Source organism: Patagioenas fasciata, chromosome W (genome assembly GCF_037038585.1).
Source record: "Patagioenas fasciata isolate bPatFas1 chromosome W, bPatFas1.hap1, whole genome shotgun sequence".
Taxonomy (NCBI): domain Eukaryota; kingdom Metazoa; phylum Chordata; class Aves; order Columbiformes; family Columbidae; genus Patagioenas; species Patagioenas fasciata.
The window spans coordinates 66,936,621-66,953,148 of NC_092559.1; the positions used below are offsets into that span (position 1 = coordinate 66,936,621).

The window sequence follows — 16,528 nt, forward strand, 5'->3', positions numbered from 1 at the left end:
ACCATGAAACAGACTCCATGAAAAGATCAAATATGTGCTAGGTCAGCTGAGATAGGGTTAATTTCCACAGGAAGCTGGGGGGATGATACAGACAGGACAGCTGACCCAAAACTAGCCAAAGGGCTGTTCGATACCATATAAGGTCATGTTCAGCTATAAAAGGGGGGCTGGCCAGGGGGGCAGTCTCTGAGTGGGGCAGTCCAGGACCTCTCCGTTCTCTCTGGACCGCCTGGACCGCGCGATCGGGGCTATTGTGTTTTGGGCACAAGCTGCTGTCCGGGATCGGGGAGATTTCAACACAGGCTGCGGTCGGGAATCCACTTGCAGCTTTGGAGGAGGTAAGCTGCAGCGTCAGGATTGTCACGTGGTGAGATTGCGCTGTGTATCCATCACTTTGTATATTCTTTCATTTATTATTGTTGTTATTATTTGTTTGGGTTTTTTTTTTGTGGGTGTTTTTTTTTTTGGTTTTTTTTGTTTGTTTGTTTGTTTGTTTTTTTTGCTGTTCCGTTAAACTGTTCTTAGCCGAACCCACAAGTTTTTCCTTTTGTTTCCCGATTCTCCTCTCCATCCCACTGGGGGCGGGGGAGGGGTGAGTGAGCAGCACGTGGTGTTAGTTGCTGGCTGGGGAAGCGCTGAGGCTAAACTACAACAAAGACCTTACGGCTTCCCCAAGTGCCAGGCAGGAAACATGCCAATTGTGGAAGGGGACACACCAATAACATAACTCTACCACTGTGCACTTGAAGAGGATGGTCAGTTTGGACTGAGCTTGAGACTTGAAGGTTTTCCATGCATCCCAAGGAGGTGATGGAGATGTGAGAACACAGCCCAAACCATGCACATTATCACTCCCAGCCCCTCATGGCTGCAGAGGATATCCTTACACTGGCCATACCTGCCCTGGACCCAAGACTCTGCAGAGCCTCCTTGTGCAAACTGGGCATGGAAACCCTTGCCACATCTCCCAGTGCCTGTGCCCACTCACAAGGACCAAGCACACCCATCCATTTTGTCAAACTGCTTTAATATTTGGACATGAAGACAGGACAGAGCCAAACAGGTTGTGCACAGGCAAGACACCCCTGAGCCACAATGTAATGCTGCACAGGCTTCCTTTCTCAATGGGTGTGTGGATTTGGCTGAGATGCAGTTTAGCTGATGGCGTCCTGAGTGTGCCAGGGGGGTGCATGTGTGGAGTAGGGAAGGGGGACAGGCGCTCCCTAGGGCAGCTCAGAGGTTGTTCAGCTCCAACAAGGTCTGGTCCAGGACCTGGTGGATGCCCACATTCTCCTCTTTGGCGCTGGCCAGACTCTCTGTGAACACAAGGGACACACAGCCAGCCACACACATGGACACAGACACAGCCCAAGTATACAGAGGCACAGCCAGACCCACGCACACCACACCAAGCACAGACATGCACACATACAGACAGACATTTCAGTACAGCACCAGCCTCCAGCTGCTTGGGGCATCCCTGCAAAGAAGAGTCTGCACAAGCAGCCCCACCACTTGCAGGGATGAATCTAGCCACTCCAGGATCTGCCAGGGGCAGCCAGGCCAACTGGGCCAGTCACTCAGGGTGGGCAGTCCCTACTCTTTGGCATTTCCATTCTCTTATGATGCCCCTTTGCCAATGGCCAGGCCCTCCACAGCATGGATACCGCTGATAGGTACCTCTCCCTGGCCAGCTGCCAGCATGGTCCTGTCTCTCTGCTCTGCCCACAGCATGTCCTGCCCTGGGGCATCACCACCATCCGGTTGTGGGCTAGCACATAAATCCTTGGCCAGCAAAAGAGGAGAGCCAGTGCCTGCTGCATGACCCATCAGTGCTCCATGAAGAAGAAAGACAGCAGCCCAGAAAGGCAGGCAGAGAGGACAGCAGATGGAGAAGGAGCAGAGCTAACAACGCTGCAGGGATGAGCTCTGCTGGGCAGCCTGCTGCCAAATCAGTCTCAGGCACTCACTTCAAAACAGCATCTTTCTTCCTTCTAGAGATGGGGATGAGATGAGAGCTCTGCCCACCAAGCCCTGTCTCCCAGCACTCCTGGCCAGGCTCTTCCCCATCCTCCACCCCAGGTTTGGGGCAACAGGCACTGTTGGGTCCCCAACTCCTGTCCCAGCCCTCCCACCCCACTCCAAGGTGATCCTCCCTGCATAGTTTGGGGTGACCAGAGTGTGGGGGAAGAGGCTGGCCAACAACTCCTGGGACAAGGGGAGGAAGGCAGCGATACAAGCCACTGCATCCCTCCCCAGCAGGGTCAGACTGATGCCAGGGGGGACAGCCATCACTGTGTGGGCATCCCAGGACATTGCAAAAACTCTTGTTCCTCTCCCACAAAAAACCAATCAGCTCCAGAGGGCTCTCTGTCCCCCCTAAGCAGAGCAGTTACTCCCAGGGGAATAAGCCAAGGCTCCACACACTGCCTAACCCCAGTGGGGAGGGGCTCCCAGCTCTGAGCCAGCCTGGCCGAAAGGAGGCAGGGAAAAGGGTCAGTAGCAGCCCGGGTGCAGGAAGCTGGGCTGGGGCCAGGAGTTCTCAGCAGCTCAGTTGTTAAGTTCGGTAAGGATGACCTGAAGCTCATTAGCGAGAATGCATTTTTTTCTGGCCTCCTGCTGAGAAAGCTCTAGAGAAAATGGAGACATCAGTGCAGCAGAGGGAAGAGAAAGGCGAGTTAGTGAAAAGAGACAGTGTTCCCCAAAGCCCTTGCTGGAAACCCTGCTGCTGCCCAGCCAGCAGTGGGGAATGACTGGGCTGGCAGGAAGAGGCAGCCAGTCCTGGGGCAGGAACAGGGCAGCAGGTCCATCAGTTTGGGAATGGAGTTGTGGGGTAGGATGCTGAGGAAGGAGGAGGAAGATGAGGACCAGGGACCCGTTTAGGGACAGGGATTGCTGCTTAAGGGAAGGGTCAGCCCCTTCAGTGTGGGAGGGTGATGCAGGAGAGATGCCAGGGATGAGATTGCTGTTTTTGGGCAATGTCTGGGAATGGGGACGGGGAATGGACAGGATCAGGTCTAACCCCACTATTTTAGTCCAAAAGAATCATGGAAAAGGTGGCACGAGATGAGGACAGCTGTGTCTGAGAGCCAGGGGGTGGTGGGAGTCATCCATCCCCTGAGCAAAGGCATAAAGGCCCCCATCCCACTAAACCTGGCAGTGTGGGAGCTGCTCGGGGCTCAGCCACAGCCATCCCAGGGGTCCCACAGCTGTGAGATGCCTGCAACCACCTCCTACCACCCAACTGCCAGTACCCACATGAGACAAGCAGAAGATGAGGAACAGAGCAACATGAAGGAAACAAAGGAGAAATGGAGGAAAGAAAATGCTTTATTGAGACCAATTCAGTAACCCAGAGGGACAGAACAGAAAATAAAAAGTCATGAAATGCAAACTGAAGAGTAATGTGCAAAGGACAGAAGGGAGGCGGGGGAAGGGAGGAGAAGGGGGTTTGGGGGTAGCATGCCTGGGGACAGGCTGCCTGCACAGCCAGACACCCCCCATCCCTTGGGCCTAAGCCCTCTGTTTTGGTGGTGGAGGTGCTGCTTCCCCTGTGCAGGTCATCCCCCACCCTGGGCTCAGCAAGCAGAACCAGGGGGCTTTGCTGGGGGGATGTGGGGGGCAGGTGTACCCCCAGTGCCAGAGCTGTGGAGTCCCTGGTGTTTGTGCTGCCAGGGAGCTGAAGAGGGAGCTACTGAAGCAAAGGGCACCTGGGCACAGCTCTGTTCCCTGCCGGGCAATGCTAGGGCACAGACCTGGAACTGCATGGACACCATCTGCTCAGTGCATGGAAGTCCTGGGGGTTGTTCGCCTTCCCTGCCAAACACCCCTAAGCACCTACACCTCATCTCCCCACAAAGAGGGGTATAGTGGGAACACCCTGGTCCAACTCCTGTCCCAAAGGAGCCAATGGACAGGCACAGACTGGGAAGGACAGAGAGGATAGAGCAGGCAGGGAAAGTAGTGGGATGGCTGGGCAGGCAAGCAGCTGAGCTGGGGAGGGGTGAGGCAGGTGGGGGGGGAAACAGTGCTGGTGCCCAGTGGGGGGTTCAGAGGGAAGTGATGTCATTAAGCGCATTGTCCAGTTCCTCACTGATGGCTTTGTACTTCATCTTCTGTGCATACACTTCATCTGCAGGTGGGGGATGGGCAGGGGGCAGGAGGTGGAGCAAGGTTGGGGGGTGGGCAATGGAGAGAGAGAGTGGCTGTGAGCAGAGGGTTGAGGGCAGCGAGAGCGTGCGAACACAGGCGGTGTAGATGCGGCCCTATTCCCCACCTGAGGGCAGTCACAGACCCCAGCAGTTCTGCGCCCCCACACAGGACACCACAGCATCCAGCCTCCCCCCTCCCAGGACTCCTGCCCACCCCTTCATCCTGGCCAAGCCTTGTCAAGCCTTACCAGGGGCACATCCTGGCCAGTGCTCCCCAGGAAAGAGGGACATGGGGCCAGTAAGGACATTTTTTACCTTCTAGATCATCGATGGTTTTCTCCAGCTTTGCCACAGACCGCTCTGCAAACTCTGCCCGGGTCTCAGCCTGTAGGAGTGCAGGGGGGAGAGGGTGAGTTGCAGGGCACAATGGGGACAGTGCAGGCACTGTACCCCAAATCTGCCCCATCTGTATCTCCCATATCCCCCTCCCATGAGCCCTCCCCTGGGAAAGGCAAGGGACAAGGACCCCATGGACCATGCTGCAGGGCTGCAATTTGGGGAAGGGTGAGAGGACACAAGCATAACCGGGTCAAAGCCCATATGGGCTGGTGAACTTGTGCCTGCATCAATGCAGTGCCAGCCCCTCTCTTGGGGGTCCTGGCCCCACACTCCTTACCTCCTTCAGTTTTTCCCCTAGAAGTTTGATTTCCTCCTCATACTTGTCCTCCTTGGTGGAATACTGCAGAGACAGATGGGTACCCATGAGCCCCACAGGATACCTCTGGCCATCCTTTGCCCCAGTAGGGGACCCCAGCACACCCAAACCCTGCACACTCTGCCCAGCCCCAGCAGCCCCGCTGGGTCCTACCTTGTCAGCCTGGGCCTCCAGGGACTTCAAGTTGTTGGTGACAATTTTCAGCTCCTCCTCTAGGTCACCACATTTACTACATCCCAAGTAGAAGCCACCAGGTGGGAGAGTGGGGCCAAGGGTAGGTGAGAGGGGGGAGCAGAAAGAGCAGGTTCAGGGAAGGAGAAAAGAAAGAGAGAGAAGAAGTTGAAAGAGAAGAAAACTCAAGCAGCACAGGTGGAGAAGGAGTAGAGCCACTGCAAGTGGAAGCTGCCAGAATGCATCCGTTCCTCATGCCTCCTCACACAGACACCTCAGGCCTTGCTGCTGGCCAGGCTCCCACCAGCCCTGCTGAGAAGGAGAGCAGGCACAGAGGGATGGAGGAGCATGCCCAGCCTGCGCCTGCCAGAGAGAAAGGTGAGGGGAAATTGGTGGCAGAGGCAGCAGTGCAGAGAGGAGAGAGGTGGCTCACATGGTTCAAAGAGATAGCAACAGAGAGAGAGAGGGGCTGCTGCATGTTGCCCTGCACCCCTGCCCCAGTACCTCTTCCTCTGAGGCAATGAGGGATTTGAGAGTCTGGTCCATGGTCCGCAGCTCTTCTTCCAATTGTCTCACTCGGCTGGGGTGGAAGAGGGGCACCCCGGGGGGAGGGGACAGCAGAGAACACAGTCAAAGACATGCTGCCAGCAGGCTGGCAACCTTCTGCCCCAAGCCTATGAGCCCAGGGACCACCCTGAGAGCAGACCCTGCTGTTCCCAGGGAGGGACATCCCTGTCCCCACATGGACACACAGCCACCTCCCACTGCCAGGGACTCAGAGCAAGGACCGCATGGGACCCCCACATATTGCCCTCTGGGAACCCACTCACCTTTCTGCCACCTCTGCCCTCTCCTCCGAGCGTTCCAGCTCTCCCTCAAGGACAACCAGCTTGCGGGCAACCTGTTGATGGTAGCAAGGGGCACGCATTAGCCCCTGGCTTGGGGCACAGGACTGTAGGGAGGCAGCCCCGAGTGCCACTGGGGAGGTCAGCACTGGGGGAAGGGGGCACACACCTCCTCATATTTGCGGTCAGCCTCCTCCGCTATGTGCTTTGCCTCCTTCAGCTGCATTTCCTGGAGCTCCATCTTCTCCTCATCCTTCATGGCCCTGTTTTCAATGACCTTCATGCCTCTGAGGAAAGCCCAAGCCAGAAGATGTTACTGCTGTGGGTCAAAGTGGCACCTGTACCTCCCACCCACCCAACTGTGCTGTAACCCTGCCATCCTCCAGCTCCAGAGACTTGGGACACCAGCACTCACTGGCCACTTCATGCAGTAGGGACATGCCAGTGGTACCCCAAGGATGCTTCTGTGCACAATTAAAGCAGTGGATCTGACCCCAAAGCCACTCCAGGGCCACGTCCCAGAGAGAGATGTGGCCATGGTTCCTCTCAACCAGGCAGGTCCTGAATCCATCATCTAGAGTGGGTAAAAATGTGTGCAGCCCAGGATGAACTGGCTGCAACCTCCACAAAACAGCCTGACAGTCCAACAACCTTTAGGAAATACTAGAAAACATTCTGTGGCAAAGCCTTTTCCCATTCAGGGGTGATGCTTACAAGCAGGGGGTCACCAAACCCCCACAAACACTCATGGCAGGGACTCCCTGCAGACTCTTCCACTCTCGGTCAGATGCTGTTGCTCAAACTGGTCTTTACTAATGGAGGGAAGAACTAATGTAACTGTCAAGAATGCCATGACTTGTCCAGGCATTCCCATACAACCTGAGTGCCCTCGCCTGCATGGCTCCTGCCCAGTAAACCTGCTTGCCACAAGGATGGGGAAACACCCTGCGGGACTTTTTTTTGAATGATGTTGGTTCATTCTTAAAGGTCAACTGCAGTTTCCTCGCACAGAAGTTCCCTCCTGGGCCATTGTTCAGCTCTCAAGCAGAGGAGGTTGCTCTGGGGCAAAAAACAGGCTCTGAGCACCCTCCGGCTTTGGTTACAGACTGATATTTGTATAGTCACCAGATTAAATTTTTCAGGATTTTATGGGTGCCCTGGGAATTACAAAGTGTGCCAAGAACACCCATATCTGTGGGGCTTCTCTGTATTGTGGCTTTGCTCTTTCCCTTTTGAGTGTGCAGGAAAACCAACACAAACCCCATAAGAACACTTCAGGGGGATCTCCAAACCCCACTGCGAAACCAAGGGGGCTGCCTGCAAACAAGGGTAACCCAATGCCACCCTTGCTGTCCCTCCCCATCGCACCTCTCGCTCTCATCAGCTGCCTTCTCAGCCTCTTCCAGCTTCTGCAGGGCAGTGGCCAGGCGCTCCTGGGCTCGATCCAGTTCCTCCTCCACCAGCTGGATGCGGCGGTTCAGAGAAGCCACTTCAGCCTCGGCCTAGGGGAGCAGAAACCCCTTGGTTACCCTCCATGTGACATATATATATATATATGTAAAGAAAAAAAAGACCAATTTTGGCAGTTACTTTTGCATTCTCTATCCAGAACACCCCTTGGTACTGTGCAACAAGCCCGGCTACACATCCCATTGCTTTTCTATAGGGACAACAGGGCTCTCTCCATCCCTAGTGCCCTATTTGATGCCGGCTCCTCCTGGCCATGCAACCCGAACTGGGGATGTGTAGCCCTTCCACTGTGTCCTCACACCTCCAGCTCCCACCTTGGAGAGGGACAAGGTGTGTTTGCCAGGGTAGGGGGGCTGGAGTGGCCACGCCATCATGGGGATGATATTTGGGGTTTACAGAGTAAAGAGGAAAGAATGCTCTGTGTGTCTTCACTCCTGAAAAGGAGATTGAAGCTGCTTGTGGATTTCCTGTTTACAGAGGCAGTGGAGTGAGCTAGGAGCCTCTTCTGTGGGGAACCCCCCTGGCCCCTCACAATGGGGCAGCCTGAAGCTGAGTGCAGCCCCCTGCCCCCCCCCCCCCCCTTCCCCCTGGCTGATGTACAGCACAGTACTGGGGGCAGTTGAGTGAATCACCCTCAGTAGGCACCGGGACCTACAGGACCAGGGCTCCTTGCTTTCCCAGGATCCCCACACGCAGGGCCAGGAGCCAAGGCCAGACGGAAACAGTGGCCCTGGCCCCCACCAGCCCCTTGACACCTGGCCCCACACTCTTTCCATTTGGTAAAAGTTTCCTGCCTGCTCAGTCACCACTGCCAGGAAACACTGCCTCAGCAGCTCCTGACCCCACCCCCCCACCAGAGGGACTGTGAGGAATTAAAACCCAAGATGCAAAGAGACGAGTGGAAATGAGACCTTGCTGCTGGGAGCAGCCCCATGCACCAAGAGGCAGAGAAGCATGTGCCAACCCAGGGGATAATGCATCCTCCTGTTTATTCACAGGGTGGAGTAGGCCTGGCCAGCTGAAGCACTTGGCCCAGGCTGGCCTCCTGCTCCAGCACTGGGAATGCTCTGGGGGACGTTGGCCAAGCAGGGGGTCTGTGGGAGCAATGACGGGCTGTTACCCTGCGTGGCCCTGCTGAGCACCCGTGGTCCCCCATGGTGAGCCAGTAGGGTGAGGATGGGCATAGGTGGCTGGCACAACAGCTGCCTTCACCTGGTGAACACCCTCTTTCTGCAGCTGCAGAAAGGGGCCATTTCCTCCACACATAGCTCAAGTGACAACACCCCGAGTACCGCACCCAGCTCTGCCACCTCTGATATGGTGAAGATGTTAAAGGAATGGGCATAGGAAAAAGAGAGGAAAAAACCTCACCAGCTCCAATGACAATAAAAGGGCCAAACCAGGAACAAGCTGCAGCCTGGAAATGCTCTTCCACTGCCAGAGTGGAAATTTTGGCACATGGCAGTGCAAAGGGGTGGCTTGTCCCCACAAAGGAAAACACCGGAGAGCCAAAGGCTCTGCAACTGCTATGGCCCAGACCACAGAGCCTGCTGGAAGCCAGACAAGAGCCTGGGTGTGGTATTTTTAGCTGTGCACACAGCTGGCCTTCGAGGGATGGAATCCTTTCTCAGGATCTGCCTGACCTCAAGCAGAGCCAAGGCAGAGCTTACTGCTGACTGCTCCCCCATGCCCCGAAAACCGGGGAAGCCCTGCTGCAAGATCCATGAAGGAGGCAGCCGGAGGAGGCAGCTTGGAAGCAGGGATGCCGCCGCGGCACCTGGATGGTAGCGCCCTCCAGCTCCCCAGGACCTCCCGGCGCTCCGCCTCGGGGGCAACCAGCCCGGCTACCGGGGCGGGGGGGGGGGGGGGCAGCCGGGACCATCCCGCGGGCGGCGGCGTTGCCAGAGCCGGTGAGGCATCCCGGGAAGCTGCCGGGGCGCTCCCCTCCGTGCCCCCTCCCCAGCACCCCTCCCGCCCTAGGCCTTACCCGCTCCCGGGCCTGCCGCTCGGCATCGGCCTCCCGCTGCAGGTGCTCGACGCGCTCCTCTGCCTCGTCGGCCACCTGCTGCAGGCACTGTATCTTCTTCTTGACGGCGTCGATGGAGCTGGTGCCGGCCATGGCACGGAGCGGTCAGCGGGGAGGCCGCGCCGCCGAGCCCTTTGTGGGATCTGCTCGGCTCGGGCAGGAAACGATCAAGCAGCAGTCGCTCCCGCCGCCCACCCTGCCTCCATCCCTTCCTGATCTTCCTGCTCCTCCTCCTGCTGCCACGGTCCGACCTGGTCCGGCGCTACCCCGAGCAGTCCACAAAGACCCCCAGGAAGGGCTCACGGTGCCCACCCCTGGCAGGGAACAGATGGGGTGCACAGTCCCCCCCCACCCTAAAGAGGTTATAGTGTGCCCTCCTGAGCACATGGTCCTCCCCAGGCAGAGGTCACTGTCCCTACCTCCCCCAAGGCAAGATGCAGAGTGGCTTCTGGACAGGACACACCATCCCTCCCACACCAGGCAGAGTGCATGATGCCTCCAGGCAAGGTGTATGGTGCCCCCACCCCCCCTCCAGCAGATACACTGCCCATGGGCAAGGCACATGGTGCTCCCAGATGGGGTACATGATGCCCTCTAGGATGTAGGACACAGCCCCCCCCCAAGGCAGGGCACATAGTCCCCTTCCTGGGCAGGGTGCATGGTGCCCCCCCCCAAGCAGGGCACATGGATTTCCTCCCCCCCCCAGACAGGGATGCACAGTCCTACCAAGCTCCCCTAGAATGGTGGAGAGGAGCCCAGGGAATTTGGGGGTACCAGAACCTGGCCTCTACGGGCCCCCATGGACATGGGAGCTATGTACCCATGGGTGCTCCCCAAGCTCTACCCCCTACACCCCCTGCTGCAGAGCCAGAGGGTCATGGGCTTTTGCCCCATAGGGGCCATGGGGCAGAGCCCACTTCTGAGCATCCCTCCCAGGGGACCAGTGGCTGGAGCTGCGGGATGCAGCCAGGATCCCAGCAGCCATCCCACTCAGCCCCTTGGTATCCACTTCCCCAAGTGGGGAACTGGACAGCAACCCCACAGAGACCCATGGGGGCCCCCGCACCCCCCAGCTGCCCTGAGGGCTCTGCCCCATAGGGGAGGCCAGTTCCCAGCTTCCCAGCTCTGCATCTTGGCCAGGGCACATGCCCTGATCCATCAGGAAGGGCTGACACTGGTGGCACTCAATCTTCCCTTAAGGAGCTCTGACAGTTCCTGGGCAGCCCCAGCTGCACTTTACACCTCCAGGGACACTGATTTCCAGATTGATCCCACCAGCTGCCCTCGGCTTCGGGGTCAGGGGGCCTGAGGGAGATCCAACCACATCACCGGCAGAGCCCTGCAGCCCTTCATCCCCCTGCCAAGCAGTGTCAGAAGAGGTGACACTGCAAGTCCCCTGGTAGCACATGGCCTCAGGCTTGGCTTCAGTCCTGGCTGGTCCTGCACCACTCCCAGCCCAACTTGTGGGTGCCGAGAGCGCTCCCAGGATGGCACTCAGTGCCGGGAGCAGAAAGCGGGGTCCCTGCCAGCAAAGGGGCAGGAATGAGCTGGCTGCGGACAGGAAGGGGGTAGGTTAGGGGGTAGCCGCCTGGCGGGGCTGAGTATCTCCTGCTCTGGCCCCACCCAGGTATGCAGTCACTTCCCAGCAGAGCCTGGTTCCCTCCCCCTGGCTCAGGGAATCACCAAATAAGAGCAAAGTCTCAGTCGGGGAGAGCAGCTGGGGTGGGAACTTGGGTGAAGCCTTTGAGAACATGGTCTGGAAACTACGGAGTTTCCCTGAGCCCCTGCTGCACCCTGCAGGGTAGTGGAGGACGTGAGGGGCTGGGGGGTGCTGCTCTGGCTAAACCTGCTTTGCCGGCTGCACTGTATCCAGCAGCCCCTGCCAGTATCCTGCTGTGGGCCCCATGAGCTGTCCATCTTGGGGACAAGGAGGTGGTGGGGCCACAGTGGCCTCACAGAGCTGCTGGGAAGGGGCTGCCAGTGTTGCATTTGCGCTCCTTAGTGAAGTTCCTGTGGGCTTTGTGCACTGCTACCCAATGCCGGAGGCAGGGCAGTGCCAGAGCACAGGGACATTTATTTTTTTAAGGCATTTGTTGACATTTTTGCTGAGAGCAAGAGCCTGCCTGGATCACTGTGATGGGTCCTGACCTGGCCAAGGGATGGGGACGCTCTGTGCTCACAGGCACACACTGTCCTGGCAGCTAAGAGGGGCACAAGGGTCCCCGGGGAGGCAAGTGGGTAGGCTCCAGGGGTCTAACCTGTGCTTCCTTTGCCAGAGCTAGGAACAGTGCTGTGCCTTGTCCTGGGGAGGAGGTAACACCAGCCATGGCACATTCAGGTCCCTGGTGACTCTCAGTGCCCCGCACACAGCACAGCCTGTCCAGGCTTTGTCTTGGCTCCCAGCCCTAACCACAACACCCCCCTCACCCCCCTGCAGCCAGCCTGCCCTCTCTGACACTGCAGGAGTCCTCCATCTCCATGCCTTCCCTCCTCAGCTGCACCCCGGAGGGGTTGGTGGCTCCTGTCCCCCGTATCTGCTGGGACAGGACTCTCCTTGCCAAAGCCCACAGACTTGCTGAGCCGCTGTGGACCAAGAGCGCAGCAATGCACCCTCCCTGCCCAGGACAGCATTACATGGCCCACTGCCAGCAGCAAACTGCTCTGCACCCTGTGGCTGATGTCTGCCCTGTGCCACCGTTTGCCCCTTCCTCCAAGCCTTTCACCAGGGACATCCTGTACATGCTCAGCCAGATCCCGCACTGAGCTTGCCTTGTCCTGAACCAGCATGGATCCAGTCAGACCAGTCCAGACCACTGCTACACATGGCAGCTGCCCTGCCCAGCTTGACATGCCTGCCCCATGTCAGGATAAATGTGCCCTTCCAGAGGATTTTTAATGTTTTAACTATGTGGTTTAGTATCTAACTAAACTGGGGCAGGTCTGTAGGGTCAGCAAACAATGCTGGGGAGCCCTTCAGCTGCTCTCTGGGGGCTCCAGGCTGCTCCAGGGACTTGTGCTACTGCTGCTTGTCCTTGTCTGCTTGCCCCTGTCCTTGGCAGCTGCCTCAGAGATTTGACCCATCTCTCCCATTTAGCTCCATAACCCAGTTGAGATTGAATTTTTTGTTCTCTGTCCTAAAAAGCCTGGCCATGCCCTGTTAGCTGCAGTCCAGCCAGCTCTCCTTTAGCTTCTCCTCCAGTTTTCAGGGTTGGTTTTCATCAAAGAAGGGCTGGCTATCAAAAGGAGGATTTATTTATAGGGTGTCAAATACCCTGTGTGGCACTGCAGGTCATTATACCCCATTCCTGAGAAGCTCCATGGCTGCACACAGCTGTTCTACCCTTCATTCTGGCCAGGTACAAGCCAATTTCAACACCTTCCTAACATCTACCCCTGCAGGATCAATTTCCCAGGAGAAACATCAGTCACAGCACTAAACAAAACTCTTCCTGGCCTTGCTCTTTCCAGGGTACAGGGTGGCACATTGGACCCCAAAATGGCCACAGCCCCCCCACGCACCCTAAACATCCTTCTTCACAGCCAGCTCTCAGCAGCTGGCCATGGGCAAGAGCTTTTTTCATTTCTCTGCTCTTTTTTCCTTTCCTGCCAGTTTAGCAAGCACCACAGATTTTTTTTCTACAAGCATCGTGGGGGCGTGTGCCCGGGGACTGGTGACACAGCTCAGGACACTTGTCCCCATTAGCTTTGGGGAGCGGGACAGGCAGCTGCCCCATGAAGCTCCAAAAATGACTGAGCAGTGCCTGCCGCAGCCTTCCTGGCTCCTGTACCCCGAGCAGGATCTGGCCAGCCCCCACCCTGCAACTCAGCTGGGTTCAGTGTCAGCATCGCAGGAATGGTGACACTTTCCATATAAGGCTTCCCTCTTCCTTCACCCCCCTGAGGCCCAGCGCCCATGCAGGGGAGGAGTTGCTGATATGCCTACTTACGTCTGTAGCTTTCTTCTCTGCCTGCTCCAGCTTCTCCTGGGCCTCCTTGACGGACTCAGAGTACTTTTCCACTTCATCCTCTGTGCCCTTCAGCTTCTTCTGTAGGCCCTGCTGTTCCTCCTCCAGCTAGGGAAGGGACAGAGTGTGGGGGTCAGGGGCGATGGTGGTGCTCGCAAGGCTGGAGAGGGGATGGCCAGCCTCCTCCTGTAGTGGCCAAGGTTGGGGGCACAGCAAGAGCATGTAGACATACTCGCACTGTCGACTTTGGGGCCACATGTCCTCGAGGAGCCCTTGGTTCCCAAGGCCAGAGCAACCCCCAGTATCCTTGAGCCTGGCAGGGGTAAAGGGGTGGTGGGCTCCCTCCCTATGCAAGGGACTGGAGAGGTCCTGACTGGGGGATACAGCTTCAGGGGGCACCAAGAAGGTTCTCATCTCTGTGGCTGGGGTGGGAGTATGCTGTCCCCAAGGGTGTCCCTGGCAGAGGGGTAGGGAGATGGCACTGTAGTGTCCAACCAAGACATGGCATGTTTGGGGGGAACTGAGATGAGTGGTCAGGGGCAACAGGCTGGAGTGCTGGCCCCTGGGGATGGACACACAGTAGGGTGAGATCCCTAGGTACAGGCACCCAGTGGGGTGAGATCCTAAGGGCTGGGCAACCCCTAGAGCTGGAAGCCATAGGCTAGATACCCAGTGGGGCAAGATCTCCAGGGCAAAACACCCCTAGGACAAGGGTCCCCATGCTGGACACCTAGCAGAGGCAGGTCCCCAGGGCTGGACACCCTTAAGGCAGGGGTCCCTGGGCAATGCTGGGAGGGTCTGTGGGACACTTACCTGCTTGCAGCGGTCCTCTGCCTGCTTCTTGTCGGCCTCTGCCTGCTCGGCGCGGTCGATGGCATTCTCCTTGTCCAGTTTCAGCATCTGCATCTTTTTCTTGATGGCCTCCATGGTGGCGGCAGGCCGGTGGCGGGGCACGGAGCACCGGGGGCGGCGGGAGCACCGGCACTGTGCCCCCCGCCCCGCCGCGCCGCCTAAGAGCCGGGGAGGGGCCGCGCCGGGCGGGGGCCGCCCCGGCACCTCCCCCGCCGCCCGCCAGCACCTTTTAGGGACAGGCTCGCCACCGACCGCCGCACCGAGGGGGACGGGAGGGCGGCACCCCTGGCGGGCACCACTGCAGCTCCGGCGCCGGGTACCTATAGGGGCACCGGGTGAGGGACACCCCGGGGCAATGCACTAGGGAGTCCTCAGTGGCACTGTTAGAGGGACATCCTGGTGGCACCGGGTAAGGGACACCCCGGAGCATTGTGCTAGGGACGCCCCAGGGCACTGTGTGATGGACACCCCAGGACACTGCACTAGGGACACACTAGTGGCACACTAGTGGCACCGTGCTAGAGACATCCCGGGGTATCCCAGAGACACTAGACTAGGACACCCTGGAGCACTTCAGTAGGGGCGTTTCTGGTGGCACTTCCCCAGGGACACCCTGTTGCCTCTCACCACTGTGGGAGACATCCAGTGGCTGGTCTTGCACTTGGGACACCCATGGGCTGGCATTGTGCTGTTACCATGGCCCAGGGACACCACCAGCCATCCACTCCCAGGGCCAGAGACCTGCTTTTGCTCTGGCCAGAGCTGTCCCTGTGCTAGAGGACACTGCACAGCTGACACTGTCCTAGGCACACCCTGTCACTGCACCCTGGGACCTGGGGGACCCTGCTTCCTGGCACTGGCTTGGGGGCACCTCAGGGGCTGGCACAGCAATTGGGGGCACCCACGGGCTGGCACTGCAGTCTTGGGGACACTCACAGGCTGATTGCACTCAGGGACACCCTCAGGTTGTGATTGCACTTGGGGACACCGTGGGCTGACACTGCCCACATGGGGAAAATCCTCCATGAGAGAAGTGAGCCCCCAACCTCTCTGTCCAGCTTCTCTGTCACCGCAGGACAGAAGGGCCTTGGCTCTGCACAGGCTCCCTGGCACCCATCTCCCCACTGCCTTGCACCCTGGTGCCACTGTCCCTGGCACCCATGGGGACACCAGACCGATGCACAGCCCATAGGATGACATTTCAGGGCAACAAAGGGTATGTGTGTGTGAGATTTGAGGGATTTTCTTGAAGTTAATATGTGGATGGGTTTCTATTAGATGGAGATTTGTTATTAAAATAGCCAGGCCCAAAAGAATTTCAAGGCCACCTTGGAAAGCTGAAAACACTATGTAAATCAACAGACCTATTGGCAATGAGACTCGGGTGTGTGGACAGCTCGTGAACATAGACAATATCCAATCAGGTAATGCATGCTTGGAGCGTGGACGCATGATCAGGAAATAACTGCATATATAAGGAGGCTTGTTTCTGTAATAAATGGCTTAGCTTGAATTCATACTGGATTGTGTGGAGTCCATGATTTTTCGCCCTTGCATATGTGGGCAGCCCATTGCTCCGCTCTTTCTACTCTAAATAAACTGTATTTCACAGGAAAAAAAATGCAAACCTTTCAGATGCCAGCTCCTCCAAAAATAACACACTTTAATAACGCTTGTAAATGCTTCTGGTGCATTCCCAGCTGCTGGGAGGGCTCTGGACTGAGGTGGCTGGAAGGAGCTGGCAGAGGGGCCACAGGAACCACGTGGCATATGGGGAGGCTGGGATGGAATGGGGACAGGAGGGATGCATATACTCCCACAGCCCATTGCCCCAGGACCACATCCAGCCCTTGCCTGTTGCAACTTCTTGGCACCAGCACTCCAAGCAGAGAGGAGCAAAAAGTTTTTGAGAGCCAGAGAAAGCAACTTTCTAGGAGTGCTAAGCCCTGGGTTGCAGGGGGCATAGGAGGGCCGGGAGCAGCCAAGGACAGAGAGGCTTCTGGTGACATGAAGAAAGCAGCAGAAAAACCACTGCTGGACTCCGGAGAGCATAGAATCATAGAATGTCCTGAGTTGGAAGGGACCCACAAGGATCATCAAGTCCAACTCCTGTCCCTGCACAGGACAACCCCACAGTTCACACCACATGTCTGAGGGCGTTGTCCAGTCTCGAATACTGTCAGGCTTGGAGCCTTGACTACCTCTCTGGGGAGTCTGCTCCAATGCTCCACCACCCTCTGGGTGAAGAACCTTTTCCTAATGTCCAGCCTAAACATCCCTTGACACATCTTCCTGCCATTCTCTCGGGTTCTGTTGTTGGTCAGCTCCTACCC

At 57.5% G+C, this 16,528-nt stretch overlaps 1 protein-coding gene across 9 annotated transcripts; it reads right to left on the bottom strand.

Moving 5' to 3' along the window:
* Positions 1–991: 991 nt before the first annotated feature.
* On the bottom strand, positions 992–14,335 carry LOC136115752 (tropomyosin beta chain). Of its 9 annotated transcripts, none has more exons than XM_065861972.2 (9): positions 14,157–14,335; positions 13,326–13,451; positions 7,251–7,384; positions 6,052–6,169; positions 5,868–5,938; positions 5,020–5,095; positions 4,828–4,890; positions 4,467–4,536; positions 993–1,316 (listed from the first exon to the last, which is right to left on the bottom strand). In XM_065861972.2, exons 1-9 carry the CDS (start codon positions 14,268–14,270, stop codon positions 1,234–1,236), a joined length of 855 nt encoding a protein of 284 aa, XP_065718044.1. In that variant the 5' UTR covers positions 14,271–14,335; the 3' UTR covers positions 993–1,233. The 9 variants fall into 9 exon arrangements, with proteins under 9 accessions (XP_065718049.1, XP_065718044.1, XP_065718046.1 ...); XM_065861969.2 differs by lacking the exon at positions 5,020–5,095 and adding an exon at positions 5,542–5,617 and having other exon boundaries at positions 995–1,316; XM_065861979.1 differs by lacking the exon at positions 993–1,316 and adding an exon at positions 1,323–2,630.
* Positions 14,336–16,528: the final 2,193 nt, after the last annotated feature.

Bases quoted from the DNA above. Each gene is read 5' to 3' on its own strand.
- LOC136115752 (XM_065861972.2), bottom strand. From the start codon at position 14,270: ATGGAGGCCATCAAGAAAAAGATGCAGATGCTGAAACTGGACAAGGAG. The intron at 5,096-5,867 runs GTGAGTGGGTTC...CTTGGGATGTAG, and splicing joins AGGGCAGAGGTGGCAGAAAG to TAAATGTGGTGACCTAGAGG. The intron at 1,317-4,466 runs GTAAAAAATGTC...TTGTGTTCACAG, and splicing joins AACCATCGATGATCTAGAAG to AGAGTCTGGCCAGCGCCAAA.